We start from the raw sequence: 19,815 nt of genomic DNA, 5'->3' as shown, positions 1-19,815 counted from the left end.
TAAAAAATACTGCAGTTCAAAGTGTTTAATTATATGGTCTTAAGTTTTTCAACTCAAATTCCACTGCATTTTGTATGATGAAAACATCTAAAAGGGTTACTGTCGAGTATAAAATAAATATTCCAAAACTTTGCATATGCAAAGTCACTGGGGTCATATGCATTTGACTCAGGTTTCTGTTGCAGCCAGTCCTTATCAGGATTCTTGTGGTGAGCAATAGAGAAATCTGTGTAGTGCAGTGGTCCCCAAACCACCCTGCATATTAACATCACCTGGAAGTTTCAAATGAAATCAGTATGTCAAAGAGAAATCTGTACTACTATGTTTGTTGTAGCAATATTCACAATAAAATACCTATGGAATCAACATAAGTTGACTGAACTAATAAAAATGTGGTCTTGGACTTTACAGGAGTCAATAAAGATGATCCAAAGCTACAGGAAAGCACACAGTTGGTCAATCACAATGTAGGTCTAAATGATAACAAGTTTCCAATCATGCCTTTTTGATCCATCTTTTAAAAAAAAAAAAAATCCTACGGAGTCTTAATTCTTCTAAAAGGAAGTTATAGAGCAGAAACCTTGAAACAAATTTTTATGGTTTTGATATGAGCTATATCCCACATGGCTTATGTAGCAATGTGGGAATATTCAGAGGAAAAATGATTAGATCATGAGAGCTATAACCTAATCAGTGAATTAATTCTCTTGATGGATTAATAATTTGAATGAGTTACATGTTGGTAAGAGGACCCATGGGGCGTGGCTAAAGAAAATAGGTCACTGGGGGCATGCTCTCAGGAATTCTATTTTGTCCCTGGTTTCTCTCTCTCTCTTCTCTGTGTCCTGGCTACCATGAACTGAACAGCCTTCCTCCACTTTGCTCTTAAACAATGATGTGTCAATCTATAGGCTCAGAGCAATGGAGTCAGGCAAGCCTGGACTGAGACCTCTGAAACTATGAGTCCCAAATAAACGTTTCCTCCTCTAAGTTGTTTTTGTCAGGTATTTTGGTTATAGCAATGAAAAGCTAACTAATACATATATCTATATCACTCAATCTGCTATTACAACTTCTCTGTACTCTGTGACTCAACTCAAAGAATAGAAATCAAATCAACAGAAAACAAATAGATCGCCTTATTTGTATGAGATCACAGAGAAGTAAAGAGATAGATGGATAAATATATTTTCATCCTGACCAAGTGGTATGCCATCTCACTGGAGAGGTGATATTACACAAGAAAAAGACAAAGTGTTCCTATATAGTTAAGCAACATGGAAATCATAAACATAGTGAATGTAACCTCTCTCTACCTGCCTCTTCAGGAAACATACACCTCTGCTCCCTTCAATCTTAATTTTCCTATAAGGATTATGTTCTGGTAACAAATGTAAATATACACAGATACACACAGAGAAAAGCACTGAAAAGAAAGCTATAGAATACTGTCTCATCTTCCTTCCTTCTTGCTGAACTCATCATCTCAGAAAACTATTTTAAGTTTGCAAATGAATAATTCGAGATTCCTACTTTGTAAAAAGAAAACAGGGAGGAAATGGGACAAGAATTATGTGCTTTGTGTTATAACTTTAATATGTGTTTAATATTCAGTTATAAAAGTTCCCCCTTTCATTTCTAATTATAAACTGACATATTCATTTAAACATTGTCAACAAGAAATCAGAATTCTCATTTTTTAATGCTTCAGTGGGAAGTAAGCCCTTAAGGTTTGATATCACACACTAAAAAAAAAAAAAAAAAAAAAATTCTCATTTTAAAGGTTATTATATCAAGACTTTCTTTGAAAATGAATTATAATGTTTCCTAGTCCAGTAATGCCAACCTAGCAGCAAGGATACAGCTGTTTTCTTTGCTGTTATCATTTGAACAATTTTCATTTTCTTTTTTTATTAAGGACCTTTTTAAAACAGAACATGCTTACATACAATAGAGAAATTAGAAAAACAATGGCTGGTTAAAAATGAATCCCAGATTCTTGTCTCGTTGTTTTCCCCAGTTTCATAAAAGTCAAGATTCATAAGTAAGAGAAAAAATGGTCAGACCAGCATGTTTCGCAGGAAAACTCCCCACTTAAATATATAAGAAACCAGCTCCTAGAGGCGCATCCAGAATATTGGGTATATGCTGCAGTGATGCTGTAATTAATTTATTTTGAGCTTTGTGAAAAGTATTCTTTGTCCCTACATAAAGAGAGAGCTTTGTAGTTTTGCCAGTTATTTTATCATTACCCTCAATCAGCTGAGCCTGTTAAATTCTTTTTTTTTCCTAGATTGAGTATGGTACGGGCTGGCTACATTGACTTTTCTTTTTTTAATCCCTTTCTGTAAGGCAACTATCCAGAGAAGCATGTGTCCAAGAGATGGCATGGCAGTGCTGGCTTAAACCTTAAAGCTTCCTTTTCTAGTTCAAAAGCCATACCTGCTCAATTATGGAATGCCCTAATATTTTATAGAGCAAAAGAAACTGTGGCCAGTACACTGCCAAAATTGAATCATCAATGGACTCTACTGCTAGATTAGAAAATTGCTTAACATCACCTAGATATAATTGAGGGGAAATATGATTTAAAGGAGAAAAGACAATGCAGCTGGAATTAGGCAAAAAAAAAAAAAGCCTGTGTGGATTTATTTTAGAGTAAAATAAAGCCAGAAGGGAGCAAAAAAAATAAGATAAAATTTTTGGACTCTTGTTTTTCAAAGAAGCTCCTGACAGCTTAGAAATCATGATTTTGTAACTAATAACATTATCTACAAAAATGTAAATGTATGGCTATATTTTAAAAAATAAAATCAGAGGCAGACTTTAAAATATGACTTGCTGTGGTTTTTCACCCAAGGTTTCATGTGTTGGAGGCTAATCCTCACTGTAATGGTGCTTAGGCGGTGGGATCTTTAAAAGATGGAGCTGAGTGGGGACAATGGGCAGAGCCTTGGAAGGGACAAAGGTTATTCTTGTGCCACACTAACTTGGTTCTCTTCAGAGCAAGTTGCTTTAAGAGAGCTTCTCTTTACTCTAGCTTCCTGTCTTGCCCGGTGACCTTTCCCACCTGCATATACTCATACCACTGTGATGTGGTTATCCACCATGAGGTGATACAGCCAGAGGTGTGCTCACCAGAGCCACCACCATGCTGTTTAGACTATCAGCCTCCAAAACTGGGAATTTGTTTATAAGCTACCCAGTTTCGGGCATTTTGTTATAGTCATAGAAAATATACTACTAGAGGACTTAAACTACTTTGTATTTCCCAGAATGATTAAATACCGAGAGGAGGTCATACTTTTCTGATTACAAAACAAAATTCAATGAAAGAACTTAGAAATAGAAGCAATGTAAAGAAAATGAAACACAAATAACTAAAATGATGCCAATACTTGTATCATTTTTTCCCTATTTCTTTCTGATCTTTTTTCCCATTCATGTATGTAAGTGTGAACATTAGCAGTCACAAACTTGAAGCCCCTCGTTATAGTTTGTTTGGAGTTGTGCATACGTGTTTGTGTGTGTGTGTATGTGTACAAACATATAATCAATAATTTAAAATCAAAATTCACATTAAAAAAATAGGATTTCTGCCATTCCTGAATAAAGTGCAAGATCTGGCCAGGTGTCATGGCAAGAATAGTTTAGAGCTGATGGAGTTGCTGCTTTCAGAGAGCTCTTCCTTCACTTTGCCTTCTCCTCTACTTCTTGTTCCTCCTGTCTGCCACTTGATGCTGAGTTTCTTTGCCGGCCATGTACTTTCTTACACTAGGCATACTTTTCTGTGTCTGGTCTTCAATAAGAATGGGAGAAAAGAACTAAGGGCGATGTTGGGATGGGAGGTATAATTGTGAAGAGAAAACTAGACCAAGATGACTGTTTCCAGCAAAATAAGAGAAAGGAAGGTCATTCCAGTCTAATAGGCTAATTTCCTATCTGCTTTACACTATGTGCTATCTCTGTCTCTGCAAAGCGTGAGCAATTGAACTTGCAACCCCTGGTAGTAAACTAAAATACTGATATCACATTCTACATAACATGTTATGTCCTGCCTTCATGTTATTCTTTTTTATATTTTTTTTAATTTTTACTATTATTGTGTGTGTGTGTGTGTGTGTGTGTGTGTGTGTGGTGCTGGGAATTGAACCCAGGGCCTTGTGCATGCAAGGCAAGCACTCTACCAACTGAGCTATATCCCCAGCCCCAAAATATGTTTTTGATGACTTCCTAATATCCCATTTTACAGATATGACATTGTATGTATACATGTGTTTAATACATCTTAACTTGATGGACATTTGCCCTTAATAACATTATTATAATTAGTACTTCCATGAATATCCTGCTACAGAAATCTATTTAAAAGGTAACTTTTAGAAACAAAACTTCTAGATGTAATAATTATATTTTTTAAAAAATTTGATACCTATTACCAAATTTCCTTCCAGAGAACAAATTCAATCCTCACCAGCCATGTGTGTGGGCTCATTTTCTTCTCTCTCATTTATCCTTTTCATATAATCATTTAAAGGTCTTTACCAATTTAATGAGTAAAATGCTATGTCTAATTTTAATGTATTCCTTTGGTTCTTACAGAGATAGTTTTTGTATGCATGGTTCCATTTTAATTTTAAATTCCATTTCCTTCTTTAAATTTTCTGGTTTTAGCATCTGCATGCGTTTTTTTTATTATCAATAAGATTTTCCTCTTTTATAGACCTATTTTTTCTTAATTTGCCTTTCATATTTTAAATGTTATATTTAAAATTTGTTTCTAACAAATGAATTTTTATGAACTAAAACATGGAAGAGTTTTCTTCATAATTTTAATAATCACTTTTTATTTAAGATTTCCCTTTACAATTGTTTTTACTTAAAAGCCAGAAGTGAAATTACCAAGACAAAGCTTGCAGTAGCATATGCCTGTAATCCCAGAGGCTTGGGAGGCTGAGATAGGAGGATCACAAGATCAAAGCCAGCCTCAACAAAAACAAAGCACTAAGTAACTCAGTGAAACCCTGTCTCTAAATAAAATACAAAATAGGGCTGGGGATGTGCTCAGTGGTTGAGTGCTCCTGAGTTTAATCCCCAGTATCCAAAAAAAAAAAAAGATTTATCATCCTTATATTTTCCTCCCCCTCCCCCCCCTCTCTTTTAATGGTTTTATTTTTACATTTAACTGTTCAAACTGCCTGGTATTTATTTTGCTTTTTAATATGAATTGAGGATCTAATATTTTTTATCTTCTTACAGTTCTCATGATATTTCAAATGACATTAATGGAATAATACTTCTCTGTTCTCAGTGCTCTTTTAGATCAGTTTTTCTTTTCCAGTACTGGTATAAACACTGAGGGCCATATTCTATGCCAGTGATGTACTTGCTAAATTTTGTGCCAATGAAACCCTACTATAATTGTTGTCTAGAGAGTTCTCTCTTGCCCTTGAGAATGTCTCCATAATAGAACACACATGCATGTAGGTTTTGATTTTTATATGGCAAATAGAAATCCCCCTCTGGACTCCAGAAGTATTTGTATGGTTTCTGTTGCCCACACACTCAAAGACCTTTAATCCTTTTGTAAACTCCAGTAGAGTATAGATAAACAACACATACATGAGGGTTCAAGTGGGAGTTACATTCTCCTATAAAGGACTAATTAGAGATGGCTATTTACAAAGGAAAGTACAAAGGCAAGCAAGAGGCCATCATTGCTATAGTTGCCTTGCTCAGAAAGGACCAGAAGAAATGTGGATTTTTAAAGAGGGACAAACAGGTAAACAATGACCTTCCAGTGGTCCAAGAATAAACCTGTGGTTTCTGCCCTCTGCCTTGATCTATAATTTAAATGGTTTCAGTTTATTAAAACGGTTTATTAAAATCACAATTGCTCATTCACTTAATTGTCCAATTGAATTATACTTATGATTCCAAAAATCCTTTATTGTCCTTTCTGATTGTTAATCAGAAGGTTCTCCTTATATAACCAGCAGAAGTATGACTAAAGCTAGATCACCTGGACCCAAATCTGGCATAAACCATTTCCTAACTACAGTGATCATTTCTCCTCTCTGTTTTGGTTTCCTCATCTGTAAAACAAAGATTACAATGGAGTCTACCTTAGATCTCAAAGGACCTAGCTCAGTGTAGATCCTAAAACTCTTCTCTAAAAGTCTGTATAAATTGTTTGCTTATTGTTGTTGAATAATTTTCATCAAGGCCCCCCCAAAGTGTGAAAAGTAGATCAGCCCTGGTCTATGGATTGATTGTTACCATTTACAACAATTAGGAATTAACAATTAAGAGTTTGGAAACGCATAGCCATTTGGCGGAGTAATTTAATGACTGTTAATCTAATTTTCTTTCTAAAAATGTTTTTTATATTTGGTATGAATTAGCTTTCATTGTTTTTGTTTTAGCAATTCAATTTTATTGTATTTTACAAAAGCATTAGTCTGCAACATATCGAAGATTTTTTTAAAAGCAAGGAAGAAGGGAGGGAATAGCTACTCCTCCACAGTGGGAAGTACTGCCTGGCCAGGCAGACAAATGGAGAAATGCTTGGCATGCTGAATGGATCATTTGGTTGCTAAATAAATACTTTATCCCATGCTCAATATTGTCCTTTGGTGTAGTTACCACCTTGGATTAAATTAACAGTTAGTGGCTGTTTAGCTCTCTATCTTCCAGTGAGTTTGTTGCACTTTCACTTGCACTCAGGTCTGCTGGTCTCTTGGGTGGTAGTCATGGAAGATCACCCTTTTCTCTTGAATACTCAAGGACGGTCTTCCAGGTAGGCAGTCCTCTAGGAGCCAACACTGCTGGTGTTCCATTGACTGCAACATGGCCACGACGTTGGGCTTTCCTCTAAAACTCAGATTTCCCTCTTTAAAGCCAGTGAGGAGTCCTGTCATTAAGCCTGAAAACCCAGAGAGACCTCAATCTGCCTTTTAAAGAAAAACAAACAAAAAGATAGTATGATCCATGTTTCAGGTTCTCTTCGAAGGCCTTCGATATGGAGCCTCTGAACAACCCCTCTTTCCTCTGGGCATTCCTGGTCCCTGTTGGTGTAAGATGTGAATGCTAACAAAGGCAGACTAAAAGTTAAAACATTACGTAGCTTTGAAAATCTCATCTGCCATGGCAGAACAGGAGTTAAAGCTCTATGTTTTTCCCCCCTACTGGAAGTACTGAATCTGGCCTGTGATTCCTTTGAATGGCATGAAAAACAGCCGGCTGGTTTGAACCTCCTCCTTCTCTTTCTTTCTCACTTTTAAAATATGCCTGGCAAAGACCCAACATTCCCATCCTCCAGTTCTGCTCTGTTTTGCCCTCCTGTTCTGCTGACGGAGATTCCAAATGAGAAAAGCATCCCTTCCCAATTGTTAGGAGGGTCTTAGCACCAGTGGAAATATACTGATCCATATAATAACACATTGAGTTTTTCACTATGCTTAGCAGGTTTTGAAGCTATCTCTTTGGAGACCCTTAAGAATTTTTTTTTTTTTAGTTTATGAAGTGTCCCATAATAGCAATTCTCCAGTTATTGATGAAGCACCAAAACTCATCTTTGTTCATAGGCTTTTCATTGTATCAGGTGTTGTACTGTGGGCAAAACAGGAAAGCACTTGAAATTCCATTAAAGTTACATTCATTTATCTAAAAAAGAAAAAGAAAAAAGCCATCTTTGGAAGTTTGTCTCCATAGACATTATTAAAGTCAGGATATGTACAATACACATTTTACATAACTGAAGATTAATGGCTATTCAGGTACTGATTTCTTATGGTGGGAGCTGTATAAACTGCAATGTTTTCACACTTTTTTCCATATATATATATATATATATATATATATATATATATATATATATATGGCAAAGGTCTTGCAATGTTGCCCAGGCTGGCCTCAAACTCCTGAACTCAAGTCATCCTCCTGCCTCAACCACCAGAGTAGCTGAGACACACACCAGGTAGCACAACTGACTCCATTCTGAATGAAATAAATAGAATAAAAAGATGTTACCTCATTTTACAAAATGTGAGCTCCAGTGTTCTCAACATTATCAGCGTTACCAACACTTTAAAAATGTATTTAAGTAGCTAATTTTAGGACAGGAAGGATGAGTGGAATTCCCCAATTCCTAGCATTTGAAGATATAATCCTTAAATCATATCAATATTTAAAAAGCAACCTTAAACGGGGCTTCTTATGTTTAGTTTACAACAACTAACATAATAAAAAACTTTAAGGACAAATATGTGTATTTAGATGCTTTGTTAATACCATCAAGGATACCTTCATAGACTTCCATAAATGAAAAATAATGATCACACTGCTGTTGGTTTTTTATTTAAAAATCAATCCAGTATAGGGTTGCCAGCTAATAAAAACACAGGACACACAGTTAAAAGTTGCATTTCACATTAAAAGCAACTAGAAATTTTTAGTATGTCTCATACAATATTTGAAGGCTTACTTATTCCCTGTTTCCCTGAGATGCAACTTCAACTGGGGGTGCTGTATTTTATCTGCCTACTTTGTCTGTCATCGTTGCCACACTGTGGCCTGCTATGAGAAGCATGTTAAACTGCATCCTATTTCCAGGGTCAAGAACAAGTGCAGGCATTTCTTAGCTCCTTCTATCTGCCAACTTTAAAACTTTGGCACATCAACAAGACCAGGAAAGCTTCCTTTAGAGCAGCCGAGTGCATTTCCAATTACTCATTCCACATTCTTAAAAGGAGAGAACTGCCCACTTGAAGAGAAAGTGAGAGCAGGAACTATGAAGAAAAGGCTGGGACAAGAAAATTGGGGAAGAATCTTTATCAGGAAGTAACAGAATCAGGAACAAACAGGTTGAAGCAAACGTTCCCATAACAAAAACAAAACCAGAAATAAAGAAAGAAAGTAAATGTAGCATAATCAGATACCTAGAAAGAAACTTCGCTTTGTCAGAAATGGAAATGAACTTAGATAGGAAAAATGAAAAAAGAAAAGAAAATTTCATTTTTTTTCCTTGCAAAATACTTAAAAAAAAAAAAATCCTGCTACCAGGAACTTGGACATTTTGTGAGAGAGAAACTTACAAAGACATCATACTTACCTTCCTAAAGTCTTATGACCAATTTGGTTTAACTTACAGCTAATGGGAAACACTTTTTACTTGCTTTATTTAGCTAACTCATGCTTTTAGGTGTTTCCTGCTCCTTTATTAACACATAGGATGAGTTCCTAGTCTTTTTCCAATGAGATCTTCCATAACCATATGAAAACCCACCAGGTATACTATGGAACCAGGGTAAATGTCCTGCCTGCCCACTCTCCCCTTCTGTACCAGCATTTCCCAGGGTGTCCTCTGCCAAGGCCTGGTGGGCAATGCAGATTCCTGGGTTGCTGCTGTCATTTCCTAACTGAGACTCTGCATCTCTACGTGCTGTAACCATGACTCTAATCCCAATATGGATAGAAACCACATGTTCATAGGAGTTTGTTTGTGGGAGGAACAAATAGTAGGTTTCCTCTTTGCTTAGAATTGATTTGTTTTGTTTTGTCTTTGTTTATCTTTTTAACTGAAGAAACCAAAGAGAGAAGGAGGGAATGTTACAGAAATTTTGTTAAAGGGAAAGTTACGAGATTTGTTAATGGGAATAGTAGGCAATCATGTACATTACTTTAAGTGCATAGAGCTCAACCAATAGGAAACTCTCAGGGGAGCTGCTATTGAAGAACCATTATAAGCAACAACAAAATAATTTGTTGTAAAGGGGTATGTTTTCAAAATTGAGAAAAAATAAGACAAAAAAATGAAATCTCACATGGGAAGAGTAAACTATCATTTAGTCACAGAAAGGAAAACTACATTTTTCCCCAAATTTCTCAAGGCTGAACTCAATTTTTTTTTTTTTTTTTTTAATGAGCAGAAATTTTCTTGTTGCCTTGCTGTGTTACATATAGTTGGCTCAGTTTCAAACAGGGTAACACTTTTGTTTTAGAAAGCACCCTCATATTTGAAGATAATTAATCATTATAGTGGCCTATTTCTTAGTAGAAAAGGGATCCATTTGGTATGATCCATTGGAATCAGGAATGGAATCCTTCAGGGAAACAGAAGAAGAAAATTTAGAGTACATAAAAGTGTGAAGTTCATGTCCAGAGCCTGTGAGAAGATAATAGGACCTCAAAGTTAAGAGTCAAATCTCCATCCTTTTTAGGGTGCAATGCATCTTTTAAAAGATCCTTCCTCTCCTTCACCTGCAAGTACTTTGAGAAAGCGAGTTTCATATGATGTTCTCCCAAAGTTCAGATCTCTATGGTGCTTAAGGAATAGAAAGGAGAGACTTCTAGGATGCCTCTTACTGGCCCCTAACCTCCAGACTCCAATTCCAGCCCCAGGCAAAGGTGCTCTGTCAAAGGAAGGGAATGTCCAGCAGTGTTTGCTCAGGTGAGCTCCACAGGTGTACCTGCTAAGTTCTAACCCCTGGAGCCCAGGTCAGGTGCTTAATGTCTCCATGCTGAAAAGTCCTCATTTACACTGACAAAATGAGAGTGCCACTGGTCACTTTCCTCTGAGGAGTGAATGAGTAAATGCACCTAGAAACTAGAACAGTTCCTGTACGTGATAATGTTTTTCAGCTATTATCTGTTTCTTATTTTTAGATGTGCTGCAAGGGTTTACTTGAAGGAAAGATTCTACTTACTTCCTTTAAAAAGTTTTTACTACTGCCCTAAAGTAGTATTTCATAACTTACAAGGATTGGCTGGTCCTTTTGTCCTTTGGCCGAAAGCCCATACCCTCCCCCTTTTGCTCATTAACCCTGAACTCCAAGCGTTAAGGACTCCTTTCTCTCTCTTCCCAAGTCCTGAGTCTCCATGGCACAGTGGACTAATGATAATGATGATGTCATTATAGTTGTAGAAACTATTTCATTATAATCTTTTGTTTTCCTCTCTCTAATTTTTAAAGGGGAAATATTTTATTAATTATCTGAGCCCTCAGAACCCTTTGAAGGTACACTCTATATAAAAACTATTATTATCATCCACATTTGGTGAAGTCCTTGGGGATTCGAAGTGTTATGTAAATGTTTACACATGATTGTTCTGTGGCCCAAGATTCACAGTGGGACAGCAAAGACAGCCCAGGAAGAAGCATGAAGCCCCAGAGAGGCAATGATTTTTGCACAAGGTATGAACTCTCTTTTAATTTTAGTATAAAGATAGTGTCGTTCTCAGCCATTAAGGAGAGCAGATAAGACTGACAAAGAGAAAGAAAATCTAAACTGAGGATCTGCTGGCTATTCTAAGTTTAGGGAACAGGATAATAGGGAAGGGATTCAAATGCTGTGTGAGGGAGAGACCAGAACCTCCTGACAATGAGAGCAAACAGCTTCCAAAAGCAAAGAACCCAGATTCTCTTTCTTGGTGGGTTTTACCTAAAGGCAAGAAAGTGGGATCCCCATTAGTCCCTCCTGATGATCTTAAGTAGTAAGGACATTCCAAAACACTGAGTCACCATGTTCTCTATACACCTTTCACCCTTCCTCCTGAGGGAAGTGTCCTGCTGGGAAAAGTGTGTCCTGATGTATCCTTACTTCCTTGAACCCCATCCCCCACTTTTTTTTTCCTTTAATACTAGGGATGGAACCCAGGGCCTTACACAGTCTAGGCAAGACTTCTACCTCTGGCTAACATTTCCAGCCTCCAAACTTTGTCTTTTCAACAAAGGAAAAGGACCCCTATCAGAGCCTTCAGCTGGTCTTTGTAACTAGGTACAACAGTAATTGTTTTCTCTTCCTTGTTGCCTGAAGTTCCCTTCTACCAAAGACCAGTGAAGCTGCATTTCCATTTATGGTAATGATCTAAAATTTTCCTTTGAAAATAAATGTGAGAAAAAAGTCGAATTTGCCATAAAGAAAGAATGCCAAGGAGAGCTCACGTGGCATGCATCTACAACAAACATCTTGGTAGTCTGAGTGACATGGCATGGAAATTGCACCAGTTGATTTGAAGGGTGTCTAATTCCTGGATCCCATGAGGACAGGAGGAAGAGGTCGGGTTGCAGAGGGATTAGCTAGAACCAGGACCCTCCAGGGAAAATGGAACCATGCATAAGAGGCAGTGCTTATGAAAATCAGATATCAGTGTATTCACAAAGAACCCGCATGTGTCCGGAGGGATGAGAGATGAACTGTGGACACCCTAGGAAAACAATACTGCTCCAGGTATGTTTTAACATCTGTTATGCACAATTTCAGATGATCACTGAAAGCATGTTTGGTTTTATGTAAAGGACAAAAGACACAAGTGGAGGGAGAAGCCCACACCTTCTTGCCATGTTTAGAAAGATCATACATTTCAAACCCCCTTTCTGTTATTTAAAAGCACAAAAAAGAAAGGAGGGGGCAAAAACACTGTAGGAAAATCTCCGCTGCAAAACACACAGTAAATTCTAGCTTGTTAGCAGCCCGGCTCCAAATTACTTTAAAAAAAAAAATCCTAACAGAAATGTAGTTACAGCCTCCAAGGGAAGCTCTAAGCCCCAATGTCAGAGTCCCAGAATCTAAGCCGAGAAGAAAAGGAAGAAAGCAACCGAACCAGCCTCTGACAGGAATATGAAAGCAAAATTTCAGAGGCAGGAGAAACACCCCAAAGGGGGAGAAGACTGCAGCTTGCAGTAATCTGTAAATGATTGCTGGTAAAGGCTGGAGGCTTCAGGCTTGATTTGTGTTTGTTCCAAAAGAAAGCCAAGGAGGACGGTGTTAATAAAGAGAGATTTAACTCAGAGCTGTGCTTGGAATAAAGTGGGCTACAAAAAGGTCAAATTTGATCAGTTGGAGCAGATTACAGGGGCTTTAAAAGGTGGCGTGCGGAACTGGAGCGGGGCTGGGAAGTAATATAGCGCAAGATTGATTCCGAGGGTGGAGAGAAGCCAGGACAAGCGCTTATCAGTCCTGGAAGGAGGAAGAGCCGCGCCGGGCGCCGCTCGCTCCGGCCAGAGCCCAGCGGTGCCGCGTCCCCGTCGTCACCCGGTCCTGGTCCCCTCTCTCCTCTCCGGATCCGCTTGCAGCCGCCTCTTAGACAATGGTTTCCCTAATCTCTGACTTGGATCCCCTGAGAGACTGGAAAGTTTTAAGGTAGGCCCGCTCTGCTTTCTCTCCCCGCTGTCTCAGTTCACCGCCAAGTTCCTGCCCGCCCCCACCGCGGCTGAGCGGAGCCGGTTCTCGCAGAGCCCCGCGATGGGCTGAGTGACAGGCACCTCCGGTGGGAGGAATACTGTTTTGACACCGAGACAACTTCAAGCAGATGGGGGGAGGCAGGGAATGTGCAGTCCTGAGCCTCCCTGTTGGAGGGGATGCAGATGCCTGGGTAATAATGGAGGGCAGCCCTGTTTTAGTGATTCAGACCCTTGCTCGCAGCTGGGGTTCCTCCTATTTAATTATTGGGCTTCAAGGGACACTGAAGGGACCAGGTGGAATGTGGCAAACTTTCTGGGACTTCGGGTAGAAAAAGTGGACTTGGTCACAAAAACCTTCCTAGGGATCCTCCTTGAAGAGAGTCTGTGGAAATTTGGTTTCCTCCTGTGACCTCTTCCCTCGCCTCCCACTCCCAGGTCTAATTTGGAAAACAGTGTATACAAAAGAGTGGGCCTTAAAATGGAAGAGTCGGATTTATGAAATGAAGTCTTTCTCACCTTTAAAGGTGAACTCTAGCCTCTTCATGTCTCAGAGGCCCAAGAGCTTAGATCCCAGGAGCTCAAAGTGGCCCAAGTTCATGTGTCATCCCACGTGAGTGTAAGCTGATGCTTCTGGTAGAATCCAAATGAATTGGTAGATTTGACTTAATGCTAACTGGTATTTCTCAGTGAAAGTATTTGGGGCAGTTTTTAAAATATAAAAACGTTAAATTGAAGGATTCTGATTAAAAGCAGTTCTATACAATCTCCTGTTTGGCCAAATAAATACCTGTCTCCAAAAAATGGTATCATAAGAGGTAGAGTAGAACCCAAGTAAGGAATGCAAATGAACAAAAGCAGACATATTACTGGGACCTCCTTTTCCTGCCATTTTTCTGGCATTAATTTGCTAATTTCTTTCTTCCCTTTTGTGAGTTCTGCCTTAGTGTTTGTCTAATTTTATTACTTTTTCAAGCAACATTAATAGAAAAGAGCAAATAAAAGAATAAGGACCAATGCCTATCTTATTTTCTTTTTTAAATGCTTGCATCTTGCTTTACAGAACATTCTGTGTACATATTTTGTACATCGTGTATTATATGATTTTTATAACCTTTTCCAATTGACATGTTTCCATGTTTCTGCCCATATTTCATAATCCTAATTTTAAGGACTAAAGAAAACACCATTATATTGGTGTACATTTGTTTGCTAAATTATCCTGTTTGTTGAATATTTAGATTGTTTCCAGTCTTTGGTTTGTATTACCAACACAATGAACATCTTTGCATCTATAGCTTTTTATTTTTCTTAAAGAATTTACAGGATTTCTTGGTGAAAAGGCACAAACATTTTTATGGGTCTTTCAGTGATATTTTTGTTTGTATCTTTAGACTTTCCTCTTAATGGAGATATGGTAAAGTGCTTCTGCAAATCGTTCTGATGGTACAGCTATTAGAATAAGTTTTATTCTCCTTTTAAGTGAATTACTAACCTATTTCTAAAACTGAAAGATAGCTTAAGAGTGTTTTCAAAAAAACTCTTTTTGAGTGATTAACTTAATATTATTGTACAAGTAGATAAGGCAAGCTTTGGCACTAGAAATGTGTTTGACCATGATTACAAATTTCAAAAATGTAGCCTTCTGAGAGCCTTTTTTAGATAATAATCCCAGTCTTAGCCTATTTAAAACTCGATGATACTGTTGGCCTTCCCTTAAATGTGTCCCTAATATAAGTAAAGTTTGTTTTATGGCTACAATAAGTAAAGCTTCACAAACTTGGACTGGCAAGACCTGAGAAAGATAAACATTTTCACACGACTGCTCTGGGTACACTAAGTTCCTTCTGTCCGCACCTCCTTTTGGCAAGTATGATTCCATCAGCTTTTTATCTATGTGTAATCCTTCCCTAAAGTAAGGCACTATAAAGGAGTAGAATTATTAATTGCATTTTTAAATCCCTTAGTTATTTAAAGTAAGGCATCCTTTGGGCTAATTTTGGTTCATTGAGCTATTCACTCACCAATAAGTCTCTGCCTATGATAAATAAGAGTAGCAAAGATGCAACACAACTTATGAATGGGCAATCTATCAGCAGTGGTATGCTCTAAGGCCACCCAGGGTTGTCTGTGATATGAGTTGTGCCAATAAAATGCTTTAGAAATCCAGAGAAATGGGGTGAGAGACCCCATGCTAGTGAAGAAAAAGAACAGTGCCTGATTAAGAAATGAGTAGAATACTTGGCATACAAAGCAAACTAAAGGGCGGAAAGGCTTTCAATCCACATAACCTGGAACATTTTTAGGTGTTTGGTAAGGAATGCAGGCTGGAGTTCTGCCAAACCTGTTACGCCTAAGAAGTCATTACGCGACATGATTTTTAAATCTGCTTATGCCACAACTTGGAGTTGTAGATAGGATCAGCTTGCAGGGTACACCTTCAGGTCACAAAGCTTTCTCAGGAGGTATATATTTGAAATCACTTGGAGAAATCAAAGGTAGGAATAGTACTAGTGGCCATGTTTTAATTAATGTCTGTCTCAAAGGACATAAAAAAAGTCTAATTGTCACCCAAAGACACACCAACAGTTTTCAACATTATGACTCCTCTTTCGGCCCTTGGGAAAGCACAAACACTACTGCTTCGCTCAAAGCAAAGAATCAAAATAAGCTAAATCAAGAAAAAATAGTATTCAGAAAAGAAAAAATAACAAATGTAGTAGAACCAAGAGGAAAAGAATAAAACAAACAAACCTGGCAATATGATTCGTACACAATTTAACATCCATTGATATTACTGGAGGAAAATAACGTTGACACTGTAGGTGATTAACAAGGAGCAGGGACCAAACACCTGGCCTCTCCTCCACCCCAGCCTCAGCCCTTGCATCCCCTCCACGGGAGGGTCTTAAATACCCAAACCTAGTTTCATGCTCCCATTTTAAGAAGGAATTGTACAGAGGAGATGAAATGACAGAATTCATTAGCAGTAAAGCTAATTCCTCTTCTCTTCCAACTCATCCTCTCCCCTGGGAATTTGAGTCCCACCTTTACTTCTGTTCCTGTGACTCCTCTCATGATTTAAGACAGTTCAGCCCACATCTATCCTCAGAGTTTCCAGACCTTTCCTCAACAGAACCAACTGAATACCACACAGGTGTCTGAAGCTCACTAGGACACAAACTCTATGAATGAAGTCTGCCCAGGACCTTGTTCTTGTCCAGCCCCAGTAGGCTTATGGATAGACCTACTGCACAGCCAGGGACTCAAATGGGAAGGGAGGCCTTCCCAGTCCTTCATTTTCTCTCTTAATTTATGTTGATGTTATTGCCAAGCCCCATGGATTTCTACTGTTCTAGAAACTTCCATTGATACAATCTAAGTTTGCACATTTCCCCCACACCCACCCAAATTAGCCTCTCTGCTTCAGCTCTTGCTCTCTGTCTCTTTTAAACACACAAGGAATGAAAAGCCAGTATCCTCCTCCTATCCCTATCTGACCTGACCCTTGACCCCCTCTCCAGCTGGTTCTCTTCCCTCTTCCCCACAGCTCATGTTGCTCCAGCCAAGCAGATCTTTCTCTTGCTCACTGACACAGCCAAGCTGATTCTGGCTTTATCTACATTAGCTACTCCCTCCCCCTGCCTGGAAATCTTTCCTTAGCTGTTGGCAGGGCAGCATGCTGCTTGTCACTAGAGTCTGGGCTCAGCTGACCTACCCTGACCTCCCACTTCACAGTCAGCCACAAGTCCCTCCTTAGCCTACCATACTCCTGAGAGGTTGAACTGTAGGGAAATGGCCAACATTCTACTATTTTTGACTTATAAAAATGTCAGTGTCACACGGTTCAACCAGTACTCTCACAGCATTGCCAAAACCCATCTCCATATGTATCTGTTTACTATCTCTCTCCCCCATTAGAAAGTAGGTTTTGTGTATTTAACTGGTGTATACCCAGTATATTTCCTGACACATCACAATGAATAAAGGGAGGAAGAATTCATGAATGAATGAAATGGTCATCATTTGTCCTTTATCCTACCATATACTCCATAATGCCAGAGGTAGAATGTGTATTGTTTAAACATTAACCGGAACATTTGCCACAGTGCTTCTCTGCTGTGGTGTGCAATGAGTTAATTAATGAATTACTGACTCCCAACTCCCAAAGTAGTATTTCTATCCTGTTTCTTATTTCTATGCCAATGGGCAAAGTGTCTGATTTGGTGACATGGAAAATTTAAAAATTCTCACTGAGAATCTAATATACATCTTTATTCAAGTGGAATTCTTTCTTTCTAGACCAGAGAATCAGCTAGGACAAAAATTAGCAAATTTCTTTAAAAGGCCAGGCAGCAAATACTTCAGGTTTTGTTGGCTGTGTAATTTCTGCCACAACTACTCACCTCTGCCATAGTGACATGAAAGCAGCCATGGACAAAATGTAAAGAAGCCTGTTTGGCTGTGAGCCAATAAAACTTTATTTATAAAAACAGACAATAGGCTAGATGTGGCCCATGGACCACAGTCTTCATCTCATCTGTTATCAAGACTAATGATGTGGCTGGCAAGAAAACTGAAATGACTTTGATAGATAGTCAGAGAGATATTTTCAAGTCTCACTTGACTAAGTGAATATAATAAAGTTGCCTCATCATTAGAAAAAGATTAAAAGGAGCTCCGGTGTTATTTCAAAGGTCAGAGATGCTTGAAGTCATGAACACTTGATCTCACAAAGATGATTATAGTCTGCAGAAAATTGATGGTTTACCACATCCCTTGAGTGTTTGGATGAGCCTTCAAGCTATAACAAAATACACTTTTGCCTCTTCTCTTACTGAGTGTGTGAGAAAATCCCATTAATGAGAACAACACATGTTGATGGAAAAAAATAGACCAGACCCTGACATATTTTAAGTCACAGCTTGGCCTTGTTCCTCTCTCTTTCATTGCTTTCTTTCACTCATTTAGTATACATTTCCCTTTCACATGCCTGACAAACTGCCTAAGATGAATTCTAAATTTATGCAGGAGAGCACGCAGTGTATTTTTGAACTCATGCCATGTGTAGATACTTTTTGTTTCGTATTACAAGACATGCTGAAGATGCACAGAGGAAGAGAGGTTGCTTAGAAGCTCTGCTGGTATCCACCGAGGGTGGGCTAACCATCTGAAGATCAGAATTTAGTTCCCTTAGAGGATAATGCAGAAGAATTATTAATACTTGTGATGTGCCAGGCCCTGTACTAAGGGCGTTACATATAATATCTCCACTTCTCTGTGCAGCAATCCCACGGGGTAGGTGGTGGTGTCATTGCTCTCATTTAGAGGAAAGTGATATTTGGACGGGTTCAGTAACTTTCCCAGACACGCATGCACAGAGCAGTGTGAACTTGGATCTTCCTACACTGAGCCGAAGCACTAGAAATGATGCCATACACGCTGCTGACCTAGTAGTACCTTTCCTTGACATGTTGATAAATTGGACAAAGTGGTTACCTTCACTCCATCCCAGACAGGAAATATTTGCATCACACAATTCTTCCTTTTTTCTTGGGAATATATGAAGCAGCAACTCAGTTACTACTTAATACTTTTTAAAAACACAAACAAACTTTGCAGAGCAGAGGAAAAGAGGACTGCAAAAACAGCAGACATTAAGTAAAATTTTCCAGGTATGCTGAATTACCCATTTTTGAAAGTGAATTCAAGACCTGGGCTTTTTAAATAATGTATTCTATTAGAAAACAACCTACTTTTTTTTTTTTGGACAGTCTGCTTAATGTAGCATGTGCTACAACTAATAAGGACAGAAGTTATATGAGATCATATAAAAATGTAAAGTAGACAATCCAGTTTTCTATTTTGAACTATTTTTCCAGTTTTTTGACTGTTTCTTCCATTCCATTTTCATCTCATTCTATTATTTAAAAATAAAAACAACCCCCTCCCAAAAAAAGAAGAAGAAAAAGAAAGAAGTGGGGGGGGGGGAAGCTCAGGTTTTTTTACTCCATTGGTTTAAGTAATCAATAGAAAAATGTTCACTTGACAATTTTTTTTTTTTTCCCCATTCTTGAAGGATCTTCCCTGGTAGACTGAACCAGCAATGTATCAAGAAAAAAAAAAAAAAAACAGCAAATCTAAATCATTTTAAATCTCTGTTAGGAGAACCATTAAGAGAAAACTCCTCCAAAAATCTGGTAAGGTCTCCCTAAGATCAGAGGCCACAGTGAAGGCATATTCCCCAAATAAAGGAGAATTACATGTGACTTTTATTCCTCTGATGTCAAAGATAAACAAAGCCAAACACTGGTTAAAGTGGTAGGGACAGATTTTAATCAGCAATCTACTATTGCAGTAGGGAAGAGCATCTAGCATATTCTGAAATCCACTTTGATATGTACAGAGGTGACTGGGCATTTTAAAAGGAGAGCAGGGGCTCAGTAGTCAGGGCAGAAGAGAATTAGAAAGGATTGGTCAGTCTAAGTGCTGATTAGGCCCAGCTGCCTCTAGGAGTTGGAAGGAGCCTTTTCTTCCTCAGAAGTTGGGGTCAGGGGACCTGTTCTTCCTGAGCATTACATTTTAAGAGAAGGGAAAGGACATTCCTGAATTAAAGGAGATACATAGGTATCTCA

General features: G+C 38.3%; 1 protein-coding gene across 3 annotated transcripts in view; it reads left to right on the top strand.

Annotated features, from left to right (window-relative positions):
• Positions 1-19,815, top strand: part of Celf2 (CUGBP Elav-like family member 2) — an 808,061-nt gene that overhangs the window by 280,284 nt on the left and 507,962 nt on the right. Inside the window, exon 1 of one of the 3 annotated variants that reach the window (XM_058578632.1) lies at positions 11,072-11,194. The exons of 1 other annotated variant lie outside the window; for it this stretch is intronic. In XM_058578632.1, coding sequence (XP_058434615.1) covers positions 11,091-11,194 — 104 coding nt within the window. In that variant the 5' untranslated portion in view covers positions 11,072-11,090. Of the gene's footprint in view, positions 1-11,071; positions 11,195-12,941; positions 13,143-19,815 lie in introns of those variants that run through there. One more of the 3 variants, XM_046442342.2, reaches the window with a different exon arrangement.

The sequence above is a fragment of the Marmota monax genome, unplaced genomic scaffold (assembly GCF_021218885.2).
Source record: "Marmota monax isolate L192 unplaced genomic scaffold, Marmota_monax_Labrador192_F-V1.1 WCK01_AAM20220418_F8-fsc00072, whole genome shotgun sequence".
Taxonomy (NCBI): Eukaryota; Metazoa; Chordata; class Mammalia; order Rodentia; family Sciuridae; genus Marmota; species Marmota monax.
This window is presented reverse-complemented; position numbering and strand designations above follow the sequence as displayed.